The 21,162-nt window shown below is 44.0% G+C and overlaps 1 protein-coding gene across 1 annotated transcript; it reads right to left on the reverse strand.

Annotated features, from left to right (window-relative positions):
* Positions 1-10,416: 10,416 nt before the first annotated feature.
* LOC123115954 (protein HEAT STRESS TOLERANT DWD 1) lies at positions 10,417-20,073 on the reverse strand. Its single transcript, XM_044536981.1, has 13 exons — positions 19,869-20,073; positions 19,702-19,770; positions 19,463-19,569; positions 19,286-19,364; positions 12,783-12,956; positions 12,584-12,682; positions 12,106-12,274; positions 11,886-11,989; positions 11,654-11,796; positions 11,498-11,570; positions 11,211-11,335; positions 10,968-11,085; positions 10,417-10,769 (listed from the first exon to the last, which is right to left on the reverse strand). Exons 1-13 carry the CDS (start codon positions 19,908-19,910, stop codon positions 10,620-10,622), a joined length of 1,452 nt encoding a protein of 483 aa, XP_044392916.1. The 5' UTR covers positions 19,911-20,073; the 3' UTR covers positions 10,417-10,619.
* Between the last annotated feature and the right edge of the window lie 1,089 nt (positions 20,074-21,162).

A 21,162-nucleotide genomic window follows, 5' to 3' on the forward strand; every position in this document is an offset into this window, starting at 1 on the left:
TAACACCTCATATCACTTTGCGGCCTCACGCACGGTATCCCCACGGGTGTCGTCTTACCTTTTCCCGGGACCGTTTGCGCCTTTTGGCTCACGTATATGATAGTGTCGCTAGCATCCATATGATAAAGAGCCCGGGCTGACATGACTAGTCGTAAACCCAAAGTGGCACAGACTTACAGGGACAGGCATCCATGACCCAGCGTCGAACGTGTCGGTCATCAGCAAGTGGGTCCGGGCTGTAGCACTGGGCTAGCAGGACTCCGGTAAACCGGGCTGTAGCGGGCTAACAGGACTCCGGTACTCAAAGCGTGACATTTCCCCGAAGGGACAGACACAGGAACGAAGAAGGACACATGCCGGCCAGCCTAAGTGTTCCAGAGCAGTAGCAAGCTACCATGGCTCAGCGGTAACACTAGGAGACATTTCCCGGTAAGAGAGGCTACTAAAGATAAACAACTAGATAGTCAGATCCCACACATACCAAGCATTTCAATCATACACACAATATGCTCGATATGTGCAAATACAACGAAGCATCACAACATGACTCTATGACACAAGCACTTTATTTAAGGCTCAGGGAGCCATACATATCATACACAAAGGTACGGGTCTCACGACCCAACATACAAGTCATACAGTCATACAAGCTAGCAGCGGAAGTACATTGTCTGGGTACAGACAACTAGTAAAATAAAAGAGGCTTGGAAAGCCTAGCTATACTACGTGGTCCATCACAAGCTCAGGGTCACCACCTGGGTCTTTAGCCTACTCGTTGATGTCAACGTCTACATAGAACCCATCAGAAGGGGTTGCAGCGTCTTCTGTAAAAATGTAGATTATAGCAACATGAGTACAAAGGTACTCAGCAAGACTTACATCAGATCCTACATACATGCATAGTATCAAGAAGGGTTGGTGGAGTTATTGCAGCAAGCTAGCTTTGACTCTTGGCTAGACTATCCTACGATACTCCAACTTGAAATGTTTTGCGCACACGAGTCCACTACTCACCACTTCAATACACTACCGAGGATCCACCTCCGTCTTCCTACGGTAGAGCCATCCTCGGCACTCACACTTATCTTGAGGCTTTTAGTAGTTTCCATTTACTTGTCTATGAACTGTATAGGCAACCAAGTAGTCCTTTACCGCGGACGCGGCTATTCGAATAGATCATGTTAACCCTGCAGGGGTGTACTCCTTCATACACGCTCTCACCACTTATCGTCGTTTACACGACATGTACTCGGCAACCTTCAAGCGGAAGCCCAACGTGGGTGTTGGCCACGACCTACCTAATCACCTAAGCCTCCAGTCCAGGTTTATCGCCTATTCAGGTTCCATCCGCAGGGAGTCCGGCCGAGGTTTCCCATACGGCCCCGAACGATGTGAACAGGGTTCCCGGGATACCTAACGGGTATTCGGTACACCGTGCCACGTACCTACCGCATCACAGCCCACCCCTACGGTCAGCGCTGTCCACGGCCTCCAGTAGGCTACAAACACCAGAAACTACTTGCAACTCCTGGACGGAGAACTAGGGTGAATAAGAAGTCGAGAGGGTCCATTGGTTTCGGGCCCAATGCATGGTAGTAGCTGATTCTTAAATCACACATACAGATCTCAGTGCTTAAGGTCGGCTTCAATGAAACAACCCACCATGTACTCCTACATGGCCTCTCATCGATACCTTTACCAAATCGTGTTCACCACACCACTCTCATTACCGACATAACATTTCACTCTAGCCCATCACCCAGATGAACCAGACCTGACACGACTCTAAGCATAGCAGGCATAGCAAGGTAGGAACAACACATACATATGGCTCAAGCAACTCCTACACATGCTAGTGGGTTTCATCTAGTTACTGTGGCAATGACAGGTCATGCAGAGGAAATGGGTTCAACTACCGTAGCACACAGCAGTTTGAATCGCGTTGTCTTAATGCAGTAAAAGAGAGCAGGAGCGAGAACATGGGATTGTATCGATATGATCAAATGGTTGGTTGCTTGCCTGATGGTTCGATGCACGGATACGGTTCTTCATTAGGGTAATCACGGTACTCCTCGGGGACAGATCCTGTCGCAAAGGACATCGATACACAAGCATCACCAAACAATGTGCAACAATATGATGCATGCATGAAACATGGCAATATGAGTGTGTTGGGCTAATGCAACTAAAACCAGAAGTGTTTGAACAAATTTGAATCAAGGATTCAAATTTCAAATTCAAATATGGCCTTTTAAAGTGCCTTTTCTTGTTCTGCTTAAAACATCAATTTAACTTGTTTGATCATGCATGAAAATAGTACAGATGGATAGATTGGATTTTTCTGATCATTTTTCATATATAATTTGTCCAATTTGGAGTTACAGAATAAAAGTTATGAATTTTTGAAGTTTAATTAATATTCTGGAATTTCCTGATTTAAATTAAATCCAGAAATATAATTATTGCGCCAGCATGACGTCAGCATGACGTCAGTGGTCAACTGTGGCTGGCTGAGGTCAAACCTGACGTGTGGGGCCCACACGTCAGTGACAGGGGGGGTTAAACAGGATTAAATTAATCCTAATTAGGGTTAGTGGCGCTGGGGCCCACTGTCAGTGTCAGGGGGGGGGGTTGACTAACAGTAGTTAGCGCTAACCTAACCACCTGGCCGACAGGGCCCACGCGTCAGTGACCCTGGGGGGTCAAACCCCAGGTCGGACAAGTCAAACCCCACCGGCGACATGACGCCGGCGAGGTCCGAGACGGCGGCGAGAGTGCTTTTTGCCATTCCGGCAACCAAATGGACGGCGGAAGGCATCTACGTGTTGCTGAGGTTGAGCCGCGGCTATTGGTGGTGGTGGTTGGGCTCGGGGTGGCCGGAGTTGACGGCGGCGAGCTCGGCTGCGGCGGCCGGAGTTCGGGTGCGGTCGGGATCGATGTTGCAGAGGGTTTGGGGAGGCGTTAGTGCGTGCTACGTGCTCCTGGTGATGTGTGGAGCACGATGGTGTGCTCGGTTGGGCGCTACGGCGACATCGTCGGCGGCATGGAGCTCTCGGCCGAGGTGGGGCTAGGGCCTAGAGGTCGGGAGAGACCAGGGGAGAAGGGGGAAACGACTCGGGGGCTCACCGCGGTTGCAGTGGGCGTCGAAGCGGGCTCGGGGACGCGCTGGAGACGGCGAATTCGACGGCGACGGTGGTCGGAGCCCGAAGAGGGGAACGGCGACGTGGCGGCGATGCAGGGCTTCCGGGGACCCGTGGAGCGGTGGGGAGGAAGAGGGAGTTGTGGCGGAGCTTCTGAGCTAGTCGGGGGAGCGAGGGGTGGCCGGAGACGACTGCTACGGCGAACGGTGGCGACGGTGGTGTTCGGCCGTGTGAGAGAGAGAGCGAGGGACAGGAAGGAGAGAGCCGGGGAGAGTGAGAGAGAGCAGGGGGAGAGGCGTGGCGTCGTCCAGGGCATCGAGCGAGGAGGGGAGGCCAGGCAAGCAGGCGAGCAGGTGGCGTGGCGCGGTGGCGCGCGCGCGCGCCGGCCACACTCCCCTCCCTCTGTCTGGACGAAGACGACAGAGGAGGGAGGTGGGCTGGGCTGGCTGGGCCAGCCAGCTGGCTGGGCCGCACAGTGGAGGAGCCCCGGTAGGTTTTCCCCCTTTTCTTTCTGTTTTCTGTTTTATTTAATATATCTGCAACTTTGTTGAATTAAATAAAATACCTAGGCAACTTCAAAAATCACCAAACTATTTCTGGCCCATAGTTGGATTATTTCCAACATGAAACATTTTAGTTTGGAGATATTTGAGCATTTAAATATTTTATATTATTTTAAATGCCCAAATTCAAATATCTATGATTTAATTCAAAAACCCTAGGATGGCCTAGGAAAATGTGCACCATTTTTGGCAGAGGTTCTGAACCAAGACAAAAATGATGGGCATTTTAGTAGGGCATTTCAGGTTCATTGAAAAATTATTTTAGTAACCCTAGTTGGTTTCAGAGGGGACTGGGGGTTCTGTCATCCCCATTTCAAGTTTCTGATGAATGAGTAAACATGATGCAACACTCTAATGCATGACTAGCTAGGGTGTGACAACTTTGCAAACTTGCGAGCAGTATAATCACTGCCGAAAGATGCTGCTAACACAACTGTGCAAAATTCCAGTCCGAATCAGATTCCTGGAAATTCTGCACACTAGCAAGTGCAATTTTGCAAACTTGCTAGCAGGTATAATTGACAGGCTCACAATTGGATGTATGCCACTGTTCACATCAAATTTTGGCACGGTCAGTAACTTATTTAAGATGGCCTCAAATGAAGAAGTGATCTTCATGAAAGAGTTTCGTATTGTTGATATGAACATCTTTGAAGTTTGGGTCATCGCCGTCCGATTTCATCTCGAAGGCCGAAACTATGCTCAAAGTACTAAGATCTTATATTCAGAGTACAGTTTGGCCAATTAAGCCCTCAAGACGACCTCAAATAGAAAAATGATCTATATGGATCGTCTTCGTCTCGTCGAAACAATTGATTTTGATATAAAAATCGTCCAAATCCGAGTTCGTATGCAAAAGTTAGAGCAATCGGAGTGCAGCCCTGTCACGACGCGAAATATGGCGTGCCCCATCAGACGCCATGTCTGGTTGGTAGCGCGAGTAAAGAGATCCTTTGCGCGAGCTATTTGACCCTTAAGATGACCTCTGATCAAAAAACGTTAAACATGAAAGTTGTTCATATCATCGAAACGGTCAAGATTGCTTTTGGACTCGTTTCCATCCGAGATCGTTTACCACCACAAAAAAGACCCGCAAGGTGCAGCCAGTTTAAACCGAACAGTTTTGGAAAGTTCGGACAAGACCAATCCGAATTTGACTAGGGTTTTGGATGTGAATCCAAGCCTTTTCCTTGCACGGGAAGTCCAGCCGCCTCTTATATACCTAAGGGGTGACGGCCGATTGAATAACAACAAACAATCGAATAATCAATCTACTTTTTACCCTAGTTTTACATCTCTCCCTGTTCTTTCTCTCTCATTCTTCGTTCGTTCTTTGTTGAAGGGCAGCGATCCTCGAGGCTCTAGGGGCGGGCGAACCGACCTAGGGCAGCCCATAGCCGCCACTCGTCCAGACGGGGTCCCTCCCGGGCGCGTGGGGTTTTGGGTGCACAAAAGCGCCCGTCGGATTGCTTGCGTACCGCGCTTCCGGACGGGTCTCCTTCGACGTGAGCTGCGGTGCATCACCCTCGGCGTTGGAGGTACACGGTGACGTGTTCGTGTGTGAACACACTTTTTGGCGACTCCGCTAGGGACGAAAGATCAAAAATCATCATCAACTATGTCTAATCTCCCCAAGCCCTTAGAAGTTGATGCCGATAACATCATTAAGCCCGGTCTTGATGAACTATCAGATGACCATCGCCAAGCCTATGAAGCGCGCAAGAAGAAGCATGAAGAGGCTTTTGAGGCGCTCAAGAAGAAGCGCGAGGAGGAGGATTTGGAAGTGTTTCTGTCAAGTTTCAAGAAGGATCGTCAAGGCAACATCACTCCGGTTGGAAACGTCAATTTTCCTTCCCTCATCGACGAACAAGATGCAATCACTGTGAGTAAAGTTTTTTCTCCAGAGCAAGTGGCTGTGATTGAAAGTCTTGTTAGTAAGGGTAATGTGATGGCATACAATTCTTTTGTGGCTAGTGCTAATGCTCAGAAAAATATGCCTCCATCATCTAGTGGTACTGTTGGTATATCTGAAAACCCTAGTCCAATTTTACCAATTTCATCGGCACCACCTATGCAACAACAATATAATATGCCTTTGAATTTTTACCCTATTCAAACCAACCAGCTTGTGGCTGCACCTACATACCCTAATCATATTATGAGTGTGCCCAATTCGGCGTCAACGCCGAATCACTTTGTCACACCACCCATAGGTGCAAGCATGTTTGGTCTTCCGCCGAATTATGGTTCGGCGCCCATCCCACAAGTTGCACCAATAGCTAGTACTCAGGTTGCTCCTATGTCATTGCCACAAACATCTTCATCTACATCGGATCCAATTTTAGCTAAATTAAGGGAGGATTTGCATAAGATGTTTCTAGAAACTTTCGGAAACGAGCCGAAAGTAAAGAGTCGTGTGTATCAAAAGCCTTATCCTGAACACTTCGATGCAATTTCTTACCCTCAAGGTTATAAGGTTCCTGATTTTGTTAAATTTAGTGGTGAGGGTACGAAAACAACTTGGGAGCATGTGAGTCAGTATCTAGCACAGTTGGGTGAAGCAGGTTCCATAGAAGAGTTGAAAGTGCGTTTATTTCCCTTGTCTTTAACTGGCACCGCATTTTCATGGTTTGCTGCTTTACCACATGGCTCAGTTCTCTTATGGTCGCAATTAGAGCAAAAGTTTCATGATCATTTTTATAGCGGCGATAATGAGCTAAAGTTGTCACATCTTACATCGGTTAGGCAAAAACATGATGAATCGGTCACCGATTATGTCAAGAGATTTAGAGACGTAAAAAACCGATGTTATAGCTTAGTGATAACTGAGAGAGACTTGGCAGATCTTGTTCTTAATGGTTTGAAAACTCACATTAAAGAGAGGCTAGAAAGTTATGAGTTTTTGAGCATTAATCAAGTCTTACAAAAAGCTTTGGCTCAAGAGAGTCGAAGTAAAGAGATTCATAGGTCTACAACCGATCGTCCTAGAATGCATATGGTTGGACACAATGATGATAATTCAGACGATGAGGTTGATGTTTATACTCCTGAGTTTGTTTGGTCCTCAAAGGCCAAACCCTATACATGCAATGCTCTTAAGCCGATTCGCAAGAATCGTGATGAGGAGATGAGGTTTACATTTGATATATCTAAGTGTGATAAAATATTTGATGCTCTCTTGCAGGATAAGATGATTAGAATATCACACACCATACCGCCGTTTGATGAGCTGAAACGGCGTGCTTATTGCAAATACCATAATTCATTTTCTCATGCTACTAATGATTGCAATGTTTTTCGACGACAGATACAATCGGTCATTAATGATGGACGACTGAATTTTGCTGAGATGCAAGTTGATAAACAACCCTTTCCGATAAACACCATGGACTTGGAGGGAAAGAAAATGTTAATTCGGCCTAGCATAGCCGAATCTGCTAATAAAGATAATGTTGTTATTGGTGAACCCAGGAAAGGCAAGGAGCGCGACAAAGTCTTGGGAAAAGAGGTTGTGCTTGATAAGCAACCCGATGGCAAGGAACTATTGAAGATCACCATAAAAAATCCCGCACTCAGGGGGCAACCACAAGTACAAGAAGATACTCATGTTAAATTTATCAAGCCCAAGAATTCAGAAGTTGACAAGTGGGGAAAGAGTGAAGCTAAGCGCAAGCGAATCAAGCCAACTTTTGATATGCTGCTATCCAAATATGCAAGTCAAACGGCCAGTTCTAGCTCTAATCGGCCATCACATTCGAAGCGTTCAAGATCACTTCCGGAGCAAGAGTTTCGACGCTATGCAAGGCCATATGGGTCATGGGCACCGACACCATGGATGTCACAACCCTCCTATGCACCATATTACATGAGAGACTTCAATGGAGGATGGGGGCAGCCCCCAATGGCTCCTTATGCTTTCCATATGGGGTGGACAACACCTAGAAGGCCTGCTCGTGAGAGGCTTTATTATCCCACCCAAGGCCGTTTGAGTTATGGTGCTAATCGTCCAACAAAAAATTCTCCAAGTAAGACCAATAAAAAAGTGTGGCGTGTTAAGTCACCTAATGCGGAAATTTCAGAATGCAACAAGCAAAGGAGATCAAAAAGCCGGTTGTTGGTAATCTGGCTACTTCTAATGGTGGTATTGTTATTGTTCAGCAGGGTTCCATGGTTGATGATCATGAGGCGGGCACAAGCAAGGCCAAACCAAGGGATCCCAAATATACTCAACCTAAGTGGTGTCCTCCCGGTTTAACTAAGACCATGAAAAGGAGGTTACAACGCATGAGGAACCACGAGAAGGTAGAACACAAAGAGGAGAGGCAAAGGGACGAGTTGTTTAGTGAAATTCAGCCCATAGCACTCACAAAACAAGTGTGGAGGCCTAAACAAAAACAAAAAAACAGATGCTTCTACATTAGCTGCAGCAACACCTTCACCACCAAAAGAGGATGATGCGACCCCTATTACATTGTCTACACTACTTGAAACATCCCCTTCAATTGAGGAATCTTTAAGCCCAATATACACATTGGGAGATGAAGATGAGATGGTGGATTATGAATCTACGCCGGTTCGGGAAGGTATGGATATTAATATGGTATATTACTTACCTACCGAGTTTCGTGCTATAGGTGAAGAAGGGGAGGTAGCCCAGCTGAATTTTGGTCCTAAGAATGCTATTTTTGAGAAGCCAAGAGAACCGGTGAAACACTTGAAGCCATTGTACCTCAAAGGTCATATTAACGGATTGCCGGTTGCTAGGATGCTCGTTGATGGTGGTGCTGTGGTAAATCTTATGCCCTACTCGGTCTTTAAAAAGTTGGGGTTAGATGATGATGCATTGATGAAGACCAATATGGTACTTAATGGATTCGAGGGTAAAGAAAAGACAGAGGCCAAAGGTGTGATGTGCATGGAACTCACCGTGGGAAGCAAAACTTTGGCCACCACATTCTTCATCGCCGAGGTGCAAGGTAATTATAATGTTATATTAGGTCGCGATTGGGTTCATGCTAACCAATGTGTGCCGTCTACCATGCATCAATTTTTAATACAATGGATCGATGATGAGGTAGAAATCATTCACGCGGATAATTCAGCTTGTGTTGCTTTGGCCGATGCATCGGTGGATTGGAATCATTCCGATGTAACATGCTTAATAGGGCGTGACCTCTCGGAGTTTGATTTCCTTAGTGCTACAAGGAACGGGTTCATTCCCGTCTCTTTAAAGCCGATTGGTGGTAATCGGTTACAAGGTATGATGTGAACAAGAAGTTAAAATCAACGACCGATATATAACTATCGCCCTTAGCATAAACATGGCCGATACATAATTATCGTCCTGAGAAAAATAAATGGCCGATGGAGTGTTGACATCGTCCTTAGAACAAATACATTACAAATTATTTTTCGGCACGCAAGTTTTGCCAAAAAACAGGGGGGCATGTGTTCACACCAAATTTTGGCACGGTCAATAACTTATTTAAGATGGCTTCAAATGGAGAAGTGATCTTCATGAAAGAGTTTCGTATTGTTGATATGAACATCTTTGAAGTTTGGGTCATCGCCGTCCGATTTCATCTCGAAGGCCGAAACTATGCTCAAAGTACTAAGATCTTATATTCAGAGTAAAGTTTGGCCAATTAAGCCCCCAAGATGACCTCAAATGGAAAAATGATCTACATGGATCGTCTTCGTCTCGTCGAAACAATCGATTTTGATATAAAAATCGTCCAAATCCGAGTTCGTATGCAAAAGTTAGAGCAATCGGAGTGCAGCCCTGTCACGAGGCGAAATATGGCGCGCCCCACCAGACGCCATGTCTGGTTGGTAGCGCGAGTAAAAAGATCCTTTGCGCGAGCTATTTGACCCTTAAGATGACCTCTGATCAAAAAACGTTCAACATGAAAGTTGTTCATATCATCGAAACGGTCAAGATTGCTTTTGGACTCGTTTCCATCCGAGATCGTTTACCACCACAAAAAAGACCTGCAAGGTGCAGCCAGTTTAAACCGAACAATTTTGGAAAGTTCGGACAAGACCAATCCGAATTTGACTAGGGTTTTGGACGTGAATCCAAGCCTTTTCCTTGCACGGGAAGTCCAGCCGCCTCTTATATACCTAAGGGGTGACGGCCGATTGAATAACAACACACAATCGAACAATCAATCTACTTTTTACCCTAGTTTTACATCTCTCCCTGTTCTTTCTCTCTCATTCTTCGTTCGTTCTTTGTTGAAGGGCAGCGATCCTCGAGGCTCTAGGGGCGGGCGAACCGACCTAGGGCAGCCCATAGCCGCCACTCGTCCAGACGGGGTCCCTCCCGGGCGCGTGGGGTTTTGGGTGCACAAAAGCGCCCGCCGGATTGCTTGCGTACCGCGCTTCCGGACGGGTCTCCTTCGACGTGAGCTGCGGTGCATCACCCTCGGCGTTGGAGGTACACGGTGACGTGTTCGTGTGTGAACAGCCACATGCGCAAACAGTGGCACAAACATAAACTAAGCATGCACTTTTAGCTCAGCTCCTCCAGATTGATGAAAAGAAAGCCTGTTGATTGAGCTGATTATTCTCGCAATCGCAAGGCGTAATCCACAGGGATCAAACTTCAGTTGTGACAATGATGGTTTTTCTCATATTCTTGATTATTATTTTGATAAACAAAAGAAATCATGAGGTACGCTGTCATATCATCTATATTGCACAGCACTTCGTAAATGTTGCTGATTATCTTCAAGCAAAAAGGTAATAACATCTCATGCAAAACTGAAACTCCTGGTAAAAAATAATAATATGATAAAGCTATATACACCGTACCCCTGACTACCGAAAACCGAGAATTTGCACTGTCACCATAAGCGTCTCCTAGTTGCATCAGTTCACGAATTTATTCACCTGGAGTTAGGTGTCTGGCTGCTCACATACGCATAGGTATCGATGCCCCAGCCAATGGAATGGTTGCGTCAATGTTGCTAGGCATCAACACATTGAAGCCATCAGCTGCTGTCGATATGATCATCCCAGGTATCTGTGGATGCCAGTGCAATTCCTTCAAATCTTTCTGGCCCTGCGTCCAAAAAATAATCAACATTGTAGATGTGTTTCATTACAAGCAAAAATGTCCTGTGAACGAAAAACATTCAACTATGGCACATAGCCAGTTTTAGGTCCTCGGTTGGATGTCTCTTGCAATATACAGTGTTGGCTTTATTTATAAAGCGGGCGAGAAGCCTTTTTCGGTATATTGCAATAGGGAGGTACGCACCTGATGAACAAAGAGAAGTTGTGGGGGCAAATCTTGGGGTGCATTTGCTTGTTCTTTCATCTTTGATTTGAATTCAGCCTCCTCTTCGGCGTCCCTTTCCAACGAAAGGTCCCAAATTCTGGTACAAATTGATTATTATGTTATGGCATAGCAGTTTGAAATGTCAGATATTTAGGCAAAAAATTCGGCGATTCGGTGCAATCATAAAACATAAATGGGAGGAGGGCGGGCAGAGTTATGTACGTCAGTTGATTGTCAGCAGATGATACAGCCAAAGTTGATGCTTCATATGGACTCCATTCCACAGACGTAATCGGGTGCTTGTGGTATGCAAAATGTGCTACCAAGGACTTACCAGGCTCACCGCTCTGCCAGCAAATAAAGTCAGAAGGGAGAAACATTTGATATTATAAACATGTTATCACAAAATCCCAGCTTTATTGTGAGTTGACCACACCAATTTAACTACTACTAGTTGAGAAGGTCCACCGACAAGCCAAGGACATTGTGTTTTATCAGCATGGAATTACCTCGATTGCTCTAATATCATGGACTGAGATACTGCCATCATCAAAACCTGATGCTATAAGACAACCTGCAAGCCTGAATATGAAATACAGAAAAGTTGTAATGTACTATGTAGAAGACATTATAGTGTGCATGAAGATAGCAGATAGGGCACATACGAATTCCATGAGATCACATTCACGTCAGAATTGTGAACCCTAACAGGAGCATAACAAGGTTTCCTCCCTATACGTATATCCCATATAGCTATCGTCCCATCCACGGAACAAGAGGCAAACATATTTTCTTCTGTGGGATTCCACTGCAAAACATAATTGTAGTAGCTGATATATTAAACAATATTATAGCTCATAGGATATATATAATACTGTACATTATTGTGTTGCACACCTGTAGATCTTCAACACTTGCAGAGTGTCCAACAAATGGCTTGGTGTCTACATTCCAATCGCTTGAAGTCGGCTCCCACAGGTGAATGCACTTATTGCAATCGCCTGCATTTACAAAGAATAAAGTGATCTATGTCAATTTCCATATACCCCACCAAACTCATTCTATGAATGGCGACATCTTTATCCCAACTGTACCAAGGATAAGACTTTGTACACACCAGAAACTAGTCTTCCAGTAACATTTGGACTCCAATCAATAGCATAGCCTTCATCTTTGTGGCCACTAAATACTTTTAGAGGTGCATGATTGTGGATAATGTCGTTATCTTTATGTGTAACTGTTCCTGGGTCTTCTAATGAAGCAATGAAGGAGCTGAAGTCCCACACCTGCATATGTAATCAACAGAGCACGCAGCAAATTATATAGCACATGGAAGTAGCCAATGTGATGCATTCTATTTCTGAGCAAGTTTTAGGAAGGAAATATAATGCACAGAATATATGTTCTGTTGCTGGGCAAATAGGACACTACCCATGTACATGCTGATGTTTTTTCATAGGGAAGTAATGAAAATAATAAACTTCAGCTTGATGTACAGTAAAAAAGTTGATCTATCTCAAAAGAGCAGGGCATGATGTGCAGCATAAATTTTGTGGTTTTGATAAATCAGATGTGGACTAACCGTAGTAAATTACCTGAACATGACCTGTGTCTCCCCATGTAGCACAAATTTCCGGCTTTTGATTCATTGAGCGTATTCGGTTTATCGACCCCTCGTGAGCCACCTTTTGTAACTGATACAACAGAATAAATTCTAGGTTACCGAAGGGTCATGATGGATTCTGCATAATTACTTAAATGCCAAAATTGTAGTTTGGCACAGAGTGAACACACATGCAAAATGGGCTCTGTATCTTCATTGATTTCTTCATCATCTTCGTCGCTGCTGCTGTCACTATCCATATCATCATCACCATCAAAAGCTGAAGATGGTATTGGTTCCCGTTTCTTGCCCTTTATGTTGGAAAGCTTGAAAATACCAGCATAATTCCATGAAGCCTTCTCGGACTGAAAGAACAATTAGTCCAGTTCTTACGTCAGAGAGAGTGTCCACTATTATCACAAAATATATACTATTTGAGATGTCGACTGGACAATAATAGTTAACAAACAAAAAACAGAGGCATAGAAGAATCAAAACTTTCTCGTCATGGGTCAATAACATAATCATGTAGAATTCCATAAACACATCATGTCATTCTCAAGCTAAAAACCAACGTAACAACACTTCATTTAAGTTAAATGTGGTTGTATCTACTACTGACAAAATAGATAAAAGTCGACGATAACATTCTTCCCTACTTTATTGAGAGGGGTCTGATGGACGTGGATCTTTGGGTCTTCGGTGTCAATGCACCCGAATTGGGAAAAAAATAAAAATTGCAAAATTAGTCAAAAATTCCTGAAACTTCTTGGAAACAAGGGCATTATACTCGTGTGAAAAGTTTTGTGAAGGAATGACTTCCATGATAATTTAGGCCGAAAAAACAAAACCGGCACTAATAAAAGGTACTATTCACACTTTTGTACTCAAAATTTTGTTTTTTTGTCCCAAAGTTCACAGACGTCACCCTTCGGGGACTTTTTATACGAGTATAACACTATACCGTTCTTGTTTCCAGATGTTAAACATGATATTATGGTGCATGTGTTGCGGCCATATAAGAGTTGTTAGGAGATTGGAAAATTAATCCAACACTTAATGTACTCTTTACATATCTCAATATGCGCTTGGCTGCTGTCAAATGAGCTCTAGTTGGTGCATGAAGAAACTGACACACTTTATTTACCGCAAAGGAAATATCAGGCCTGGTGAGTGTCGTAACTAGACTTATGTACCTGGTGCCATCCTCTTGATTCAAGGGTTGACCCTCTACAAGAGCGAGTTTTTCTGAACTAGACAATAGTGTTGATGATGGTTTACACCCCTGTAGACCAGCCTCACTCAATACATCAGTTGCATATTTCTCTTGAGAAAAATGAAGTCCACCTTCTTTCATTTTCTTAACTTCAGTGCCAAGGAAAAAAATGCAAATCCCCTAACTCTTTAAGTATAAATTCTGAGTTCAAATCTTTCAAAAGGGTTGTTACTGCTTCATTTGAAGAACTGGTAACAATGATGTCATCAACATATATAAGCACAAAGATGGATGTATGTGACTTGTTATAAATGAATAGTGATGTGTGAGAATCAGAGGGAACAAAACCAAGTGCTTGCAACTTAGAGCTCAAGCGAGAGTACCATGCCCTTGGAGCTTGTTTCAGTCAATAGAGAGATTTATCAAGCCTGCACACATGAAATGGTTTATTTTTATCTTCAAACCCAGTAGGTTGCCTCATATAAACTTCCACTTCCAGATCACTGTGAAGAAATGCATTATGCACATCTAGCTGTCTAAGGCTCCATCCTCTGGACACGACATAATCTATGCCATACCTCTGCTTGAATCCTTTTGCAACAAGCTTGGCCTTGTAACGACCTAGGGTGCCATCAGACCTTCTTTTTATCCCGAACACCCACTTGCAGTCAATCACATTTTTACCTAGGTGTGAAGGAACCAGATGCCAAGTATTGTTTTTGTGAAGAGCATAAACTTCTTCATCCATAGCCTTTCTCCATATGGGATCATCAATGGTCTCATTGATAGTGTGTGATTTTCCTATAGAAGTATTTGAAACAGTTAAACCATGCTTAGTTTTATAGTTAGTTGAATTCAAAACACCTGTTTGGAGACGTGTACGGGGCAGTGCAGTAAGCGTATGCGCAGAAGATCCAACATCCTATTGTGCAACAGGATTAGTAGATCCACTTGATCCAGCCAATCCCGAGGACACAGAGCTGCCCGCGTCCGCCAGATCCTCTATGGTAGATGAGGGCGTCGCAAAAGATCTAGCCGAACCAGCCGGATCAGGATCGATCCGTGCACTGGGCCCACCTGGCACAGGCACGTCGGAAAGCATGGCCTGGCTAGCGTAAGTGCAGGGGACCGGCGCGTAGCCCCCAGTCGGTGGAACCCGCTCGGTCGGGCTATCCCCTAGTGGAGTCTGGAGCGGCCCGCCAGTGGAACGCGTAGCATTCACACGGTGGGGGAGAGCGGGGGAGGCAGGTGCAACACGGGCCGGCTTGTGGGACACTCATCCCGGGGTGGATCCAGGCGCAGTGTGCTGCACCGATCCCGGAAGAGATCCAGGTGCAGGCTGCTGCACCGATCCCGAAGACGATTGCGCCGGATCTGGTGTGTCCATGCCACGATGATTTTGTGCACCGTTTTGAATAAAAATTTCATCATTCGCCATGCCGTTTATGCCCTGTTTATCTCTTTAGCAGAAGACTCATGTGAAACCAAAGAGGAGTTAGTCAACATTGGATCATCATTATCAACACCCACATGAGCATCACCAGGCAAGGAAGAAGACGAATTTCCTTGTTGAGAAGAGCAACGTCATTGCGATGAAGCTTTTCAAAGGGAAACTGAGTTTAATAAAAGACAACATCACGAGAGATGTAAACATGACCAGTGGACATGTCTAGGCATTTGACACCCTTATGTTGAGCATTGTAACCGAGAATGACACATTGCATGGAACCAAACATGAGTTTGCTAGTGTTATAGGGACGAAGGTTAGGCCAGCAAGCACAACCAAAAACTCTAAGGGTGGTGTAGTCTGGTGTGACATGTAATAGAAGTTCAGTAGGAGTTTCATTTGAGATGGTACAACTGGGCCACATATTGATGAGATGAACTGCAGTAAGGAAAGTTTCATCCCAAAATTTTAATGGCATGGATGTCGCAGCTAGAATAGCTAAGCCTACTTCAACAAAATGTATATGTTTTCATTCAACATAACCATTTTGTTGATGTGCATGTGGAGATGAGACATGATGTGAGATGCCTGTTTGTTGAAAGAAGAAGTTTAACTTTTCAAATTCACCACCCCAATCTGATAGCAAGGCAAAGATCTTTCTATCAAATTTGCGTTCAACAAGGGCTTAAAAATTATGAAAGAAATACATTAGAACGCTTTTTAAGAAGGTATATCAAGTGTATTTGCTAAAGTCCTCAACAAAACGCACATAATAAGAATCTACCAACAAAAGTTAAACTCTTAGAACACTAGTAGAAATATCGTGGTCATGATCAAATCCACATGGCTGCAAACGGTCCAGGTAAGGAGATAAGTCACATTGGTAAATCAATCATTGAAACCCCACACAACAATCTTGAACTCAATGAAATCTTGCATGTTCCTAGTGCCTCCAAAAATCTTTTGTCTATCCATCGTATTGCTCTTGACAATAATGTGTTTCTAGAGTTTCACCCTTTCTTATTTTTGATCAAGGATCAGGTATTCTTCATAGAGGTGTTTGTGTGCAAGGACTCTACTCATTGCTTCCCAAGTATTGCAAGTTCAGTAAACAAGTGTATGGTGCCATCAAGCTTTCTACTGAAAGGAGGCATAGTCGTTTAGGTCATCCATCTTTTCTATTGTTCATCAATTTCTTAGTAGAAATAAACTCCCAGTTGTTGGTGAGAGAAATTCAGAAACTATTTGTGATTCATGCCAAAGAGCAAAAATTCATCAATTGCCCTATCCTGTCTCTACTAGTATGTCTACCAAACCCTTACAACTTTTCTGATGTTTGGGGTCCAGCACCCACTTCTGTTGGTAGACATTCTTATTATATGAGTTTTGTTGATGACTTTAGCTAATACACTTGGATCTACCTTCTTAAAAAACGTTCTATTGTATTCAAAGTCTTTCATAATTTTCAAGCCCTTGTTGAATGCAAATTTGATAGTAAGATCCTGGCATGCAATCAGATTGGGGTGGTGAATATGAAAAGCTAAACTCCTTTCAACAAATAGGCATCTCACATCATGTCTCATGACCACATGCACATCAAAAAAATGGTCCTGCTGAACGGAAACATAAACATATTGTTGAAGTAGCCTTAGCTATTCTAGCTGCAGCATCCATGCCATTAAAATTTTGGGATGAAGCTTTCCTTACTGCAGTTCATCTTATCAATGTGGCCCAGTCGTACCATCTCCAATGAAACTCCTACTAAACGTCTATTACATGTCACACTAGACTACACCGCCCTTAGAGTTGTTGGCTATGCTTGCTGGCCAAACCTTCGCCCCTAACACTCGCAAACTCATTTCACGTTCCAAGCAATGTATCTTTCTCGGTTACAGTGCTCAACATAAGGGTGTCACATGCCTAGAGGTGTCCACTGGTTGTGTTTACATCTCTCATGATGTTGTCTTTTATGAAACTCATTTTCCCTTTGCAAAGCTTCATCACAATGCCGATGCTCTTCTCAAGAAGGAAATTCTTCTTCCTCCTTCCAATCTCCTTGTTGATGCTCATGTGGGTGTTGATAATGATGATCCAATGTTGACTAACTCCTCTTTGGTTTCACATGAGTCTTCTGCTACAAAGATTAACAGGGCAGAAAACGGCGTGACGAATGATTAAATTTTTGTTCAAAGCGGTGCACAAAATCATCCTGGCATGGACACACAAGATCCGGCACGATCGTCTTCGGTGCAGCAGACTACGCCTGGATCCGCCCCGAGATCGATGCCCCACCAGCAGGACCGTGTTGCACCTACCTCCCCCTCTCGGCCACCCTGAGATCGCCACGCATCCCACTGGTGGGATGCGCCAGAGACTCTACCAGGGGACAGCCCGACCAAGCGGGTTCTACCGACTGGGTGCTACGGGCCGGTCCCCCGCACTTACGCCAGGCAGGCCACGTTTTCCGACACACCCATGTCAGGTGGGCCCAGCGCGCGGATCGATCCAGATCCGGCTGGCTCGCCTGGATCTTCTGCGGTGCCCTCGCCTTCTGCGTCGCCCTCATCTTCCACAGAGGATCCGTCGGGCGTGGGCAGCTCTGCCTCCTCGGGATGGATCTGCTGATCCTGTTGCACAGCAGGACGCTGGATCTTCTGTGCATACACCTGCTACACTGCTCCGTACACGTCTCCAAACAGGTGTTTTAAAACCAACTAACTATAAAACTAAGTATGGTTGGCTGTTTCAAACACTTCTACAGGAGAACCACACATTGTCAATGAGGCCCTTGCTAATCCCATATGGAAAAAGGCTATGGATGAAGAAGTTCATGCTCTTCACAAAACAATACTTGGCATCTGGTTCCTTCACATCCAGGTAAAAATGTGATTGACTACAAGTGGGTGTTCGGAATAAAAAGAAGGTCTGATGGTACCACAGATCGTTACAAGGCCAGGTTTGTTGCATAAGGGTTCGAGCAGAGTATGGCATAGATTACGAGGACACTTTCAGTCCTATTGTTAAAGCTGCCACAATTCGTCTTGTTCTACCTGTTGCTGCGTCCAGAGAATGAAGCCTTAGACAGCTAGATGTGCAAAATGCAGTTCTTCATGGTGTTTTGGAAGAGGAAGTTTATATGAGGCAACCTCCTGGGTTTGAAGATAAAAATAAACCATTTCATGTGTGCAGGCTTGATAAATCTCTCTATTGACTGAAACAAACTCCAAGGGCATGGTACTCTCATTTGAGCTCTAAGTTGCAAGCACTTGGTTTTCTTCCCTCTGATTCTGATACATCATTATTCATTTATAACAAGTCACGTACATCTATTTTGTGCTTATATATGTTGATGACATCATTGTTACCAGTTCTTCAAATGAAGCAGTAACAACACTTTTCAAAGATTTGAACTCAGAATTTGCACTCAAATATTTAGGGGAATTGCATTTTTTCCTTGGCATTGAAGTTAAGAAAATGAAAGAAGGTGGACTTCATCTTTCTCAAGAGAAATATGCAATTGATTTATTGAGTAAGGAAGGCCGGTCTACTGGGGTGTAAACCATCATCAACTGTCTAATTCAGAAAAACTCTCTCTTGTAGAGGGTCAACCCTTGAATCAAGAGGATGGCATCAGGTACAGAAGTCCAGTAGGTGCACTTCAGTATTTGACACTCACTAGACCTGATATTTCCTTTGCGGTAAGTAAAATATGTCAGCTTCTTCATGCACCAACTATAGCTCATTTGATAGTGGCCAAGCGCATATTGTTTTTTTGTCTCGAAGTTCATAGAAATCACTCCTTCGGGGACTTTTTATACGAGTATAACAGTATACCATTCTTGTTTCCAGAAAGTTTCAGAACTTTTTGACTTGTTTTGAAATTTCTAAATTACTATTTTCAAATCAGGTGCAATGGGACCCGAAAGGAAGAGCAAACCCACTTTCTTTACTAATCAACAACTGCCGAATTCACTGCACAGAGTTGAGAAATTTCTACGGCTAGATTCAAAAGGCATGAAGATAAATGCAACCTGTGTTCCAGCAATGCCGTATAACGTATGTGGGAACTCCGACCGCACAAGCCCGAGTTGATCGCGCAGAACATCAAAGCTACAGCAGAGTGTAAATCGTTGAGAATCAATCATATATTGTGCTGTGCTCAGGACAGAAAGAACGCGCGCCCGTATGGAGGTTTTTGTTTTCGTTACCTCAGGCAAGGCCACCCAATGCTAAATCCCCTGAGATAATTGTAAGCCTCGGGGTCAAACTGGAGCTCCTCCCCCTCTTCCAGCGCATCAACACCTGGTTGCCACACCTAGGAAAAAGCACACACCGGTTAAGCGCGATTCTACAAGGCACAATCAGCACAATTTTGGAGCTTCCATGGTATATAGTTCAGCGCAGCCGAAGATTGACAGCATAAGACGAACGGGTTATGATCCCTCACCTGAGCCGGGCCAGAAGCCACCGCATGGTTAGTCGAGGACCATGACGAGGCCTCGCCTTTCCTGGATCCCTACACAGAAAAAAAAAGCCCAAGAAAGAAGAATTAGGGATACAGAGCTCAAGACTTGGACGAGGACTTGTACAAATTTGTAGTGCGGAATCGCATGCCTTGGTCCTCTTCGATCTGGACTTTTTGATGGTGCGAGCCATGAGAAGATCAGCGCGCGAATACACCAGTCGCGAAGGTCGATTGGGTGGCGGGGTAGGAAAAAGCGTGGAGAGGGAGAGACGGAGAACGGTGGTCGGAGTTGGAGAGGCCGGGGAATTCGCGGCTGCTACAAGCCTACAACTGCAAAGACGTCCCGGACAAGGGTTTTACTTTTTTTTAGGCAAAGACAAGGGTTTAACGTGACGTGACAATTCGGTTACATGGGCCGGGTTGCGAGTCGCGTGGGACCTATGGATTTTCGTTTCGGCTCATTCCCGAACCCGCCGCCTCGACGCAAATGCTATATCTCGCTTACAATGAGGATAGCATATGTCCCGTCTCAAGGGCTCGCACGTATAAGCACTCGCTCGTTCTACGTACGGGTTTCGTCTGTTTTTTTTATTGTTTATTTTCTTTTAATTTTTCCTTTAGTTTTTTTTCCTTCATCAGTTTTCTTTGGTTTTCTGCTTTTCATCATTGTGTTTCTTCATTTCTTTCACAGTTTTTATCAGGTCTTTCTTTTCTTTCTCTTTTTCTTTCTTTTCCGATTTTACTGTTTTTTTTACTTCTTCCTTGTTTTTTGTTTCTTTTTCGGGTTTTTTTCATTTCTTTGGAATTTTCTTTCCTGGCTAGTTATTTTTGTGTGCAAACACTGGCGATCTATTGTTTTTCAATTTTGGCAGGTCATTGTTTACGTGGCTTGTACTATGATCCCACTATGTCAATCCTCTCAACATGCACACATGCCACCTCATTATTCTGCTAATCATTTCTCTTAACAAACATAGCAAATGCTATTTATATTCTCTCTTAACATGCACACATCCCAACTCACCACGTATGCACATCATCAGTCACAATAATTATATTTCCCTCAACCTGCATGAGAAATTCCACTTGTATTCTGTATATGTTTGCAACTAAATAATAATCAAACTCAATATATTATATCTACTTTAATATTCATAAAAAACTATTGCAACATATTTTCACAGCAACGCGCGGAGCACTATCTAGTTTTGAAAAAGCATTTTAAACACATATTTTTTTGTTTCATTTTTCCATAAATATTATTAAAAAATTGTATACATCATAAACAATTTATTGTTCAAATATTCCAAATACATTATTAACATTCCTAAAACATATATTGTTTATGTCTACATTCTCCATACACATACTTCATTTTTCATATACACCAGGAACATTTTTACATACAAGTTTAACATTGTCACAATAAATTATTAACATTTT

Source organism: Triticum aestivum, chromosome 5B (assembly GCF_018294505.1).
Source record: "Triticum aestivum cultivar Chinese Spring chromosome 5B, IWGSC CS RefSeq v2.1, whole genome shotgun sequence".
Taxonomy (NCBI): Eukaryota; Viridiplantae; Streptophyta; class Magnoliopsida; order Poales; family Poaceae; genus Triticum; species Triticum aestivum.

What these genes read in the sequence shown, in the direction of transcription:
- LOC123115954 (XM_044536981.1), bottom strand. Translation starts at nt 19,910, where the DNA reads ATGGCTCGCACCATCAAAAAGTCCAGATCGAAGAGGACCAAG. An exon ending in ATACAGAGCCCATTTTGCAT is followed by an intron (nt 12,683 to 12,782) that starts GTGTGTTCACTC and finishes CTGTTGTATCAG; the next exon opens with TTACAAAAGGTGGCTCACGA. An exon ending in GAGACACAGGTCATGTTCAG is followed by an intron (nt 12,275 to 12,583) that starts GTAATTTACTAC and finishes TTACATATGCAG; the next exon opens with GTGTGGGACTTCAGCTCCTT.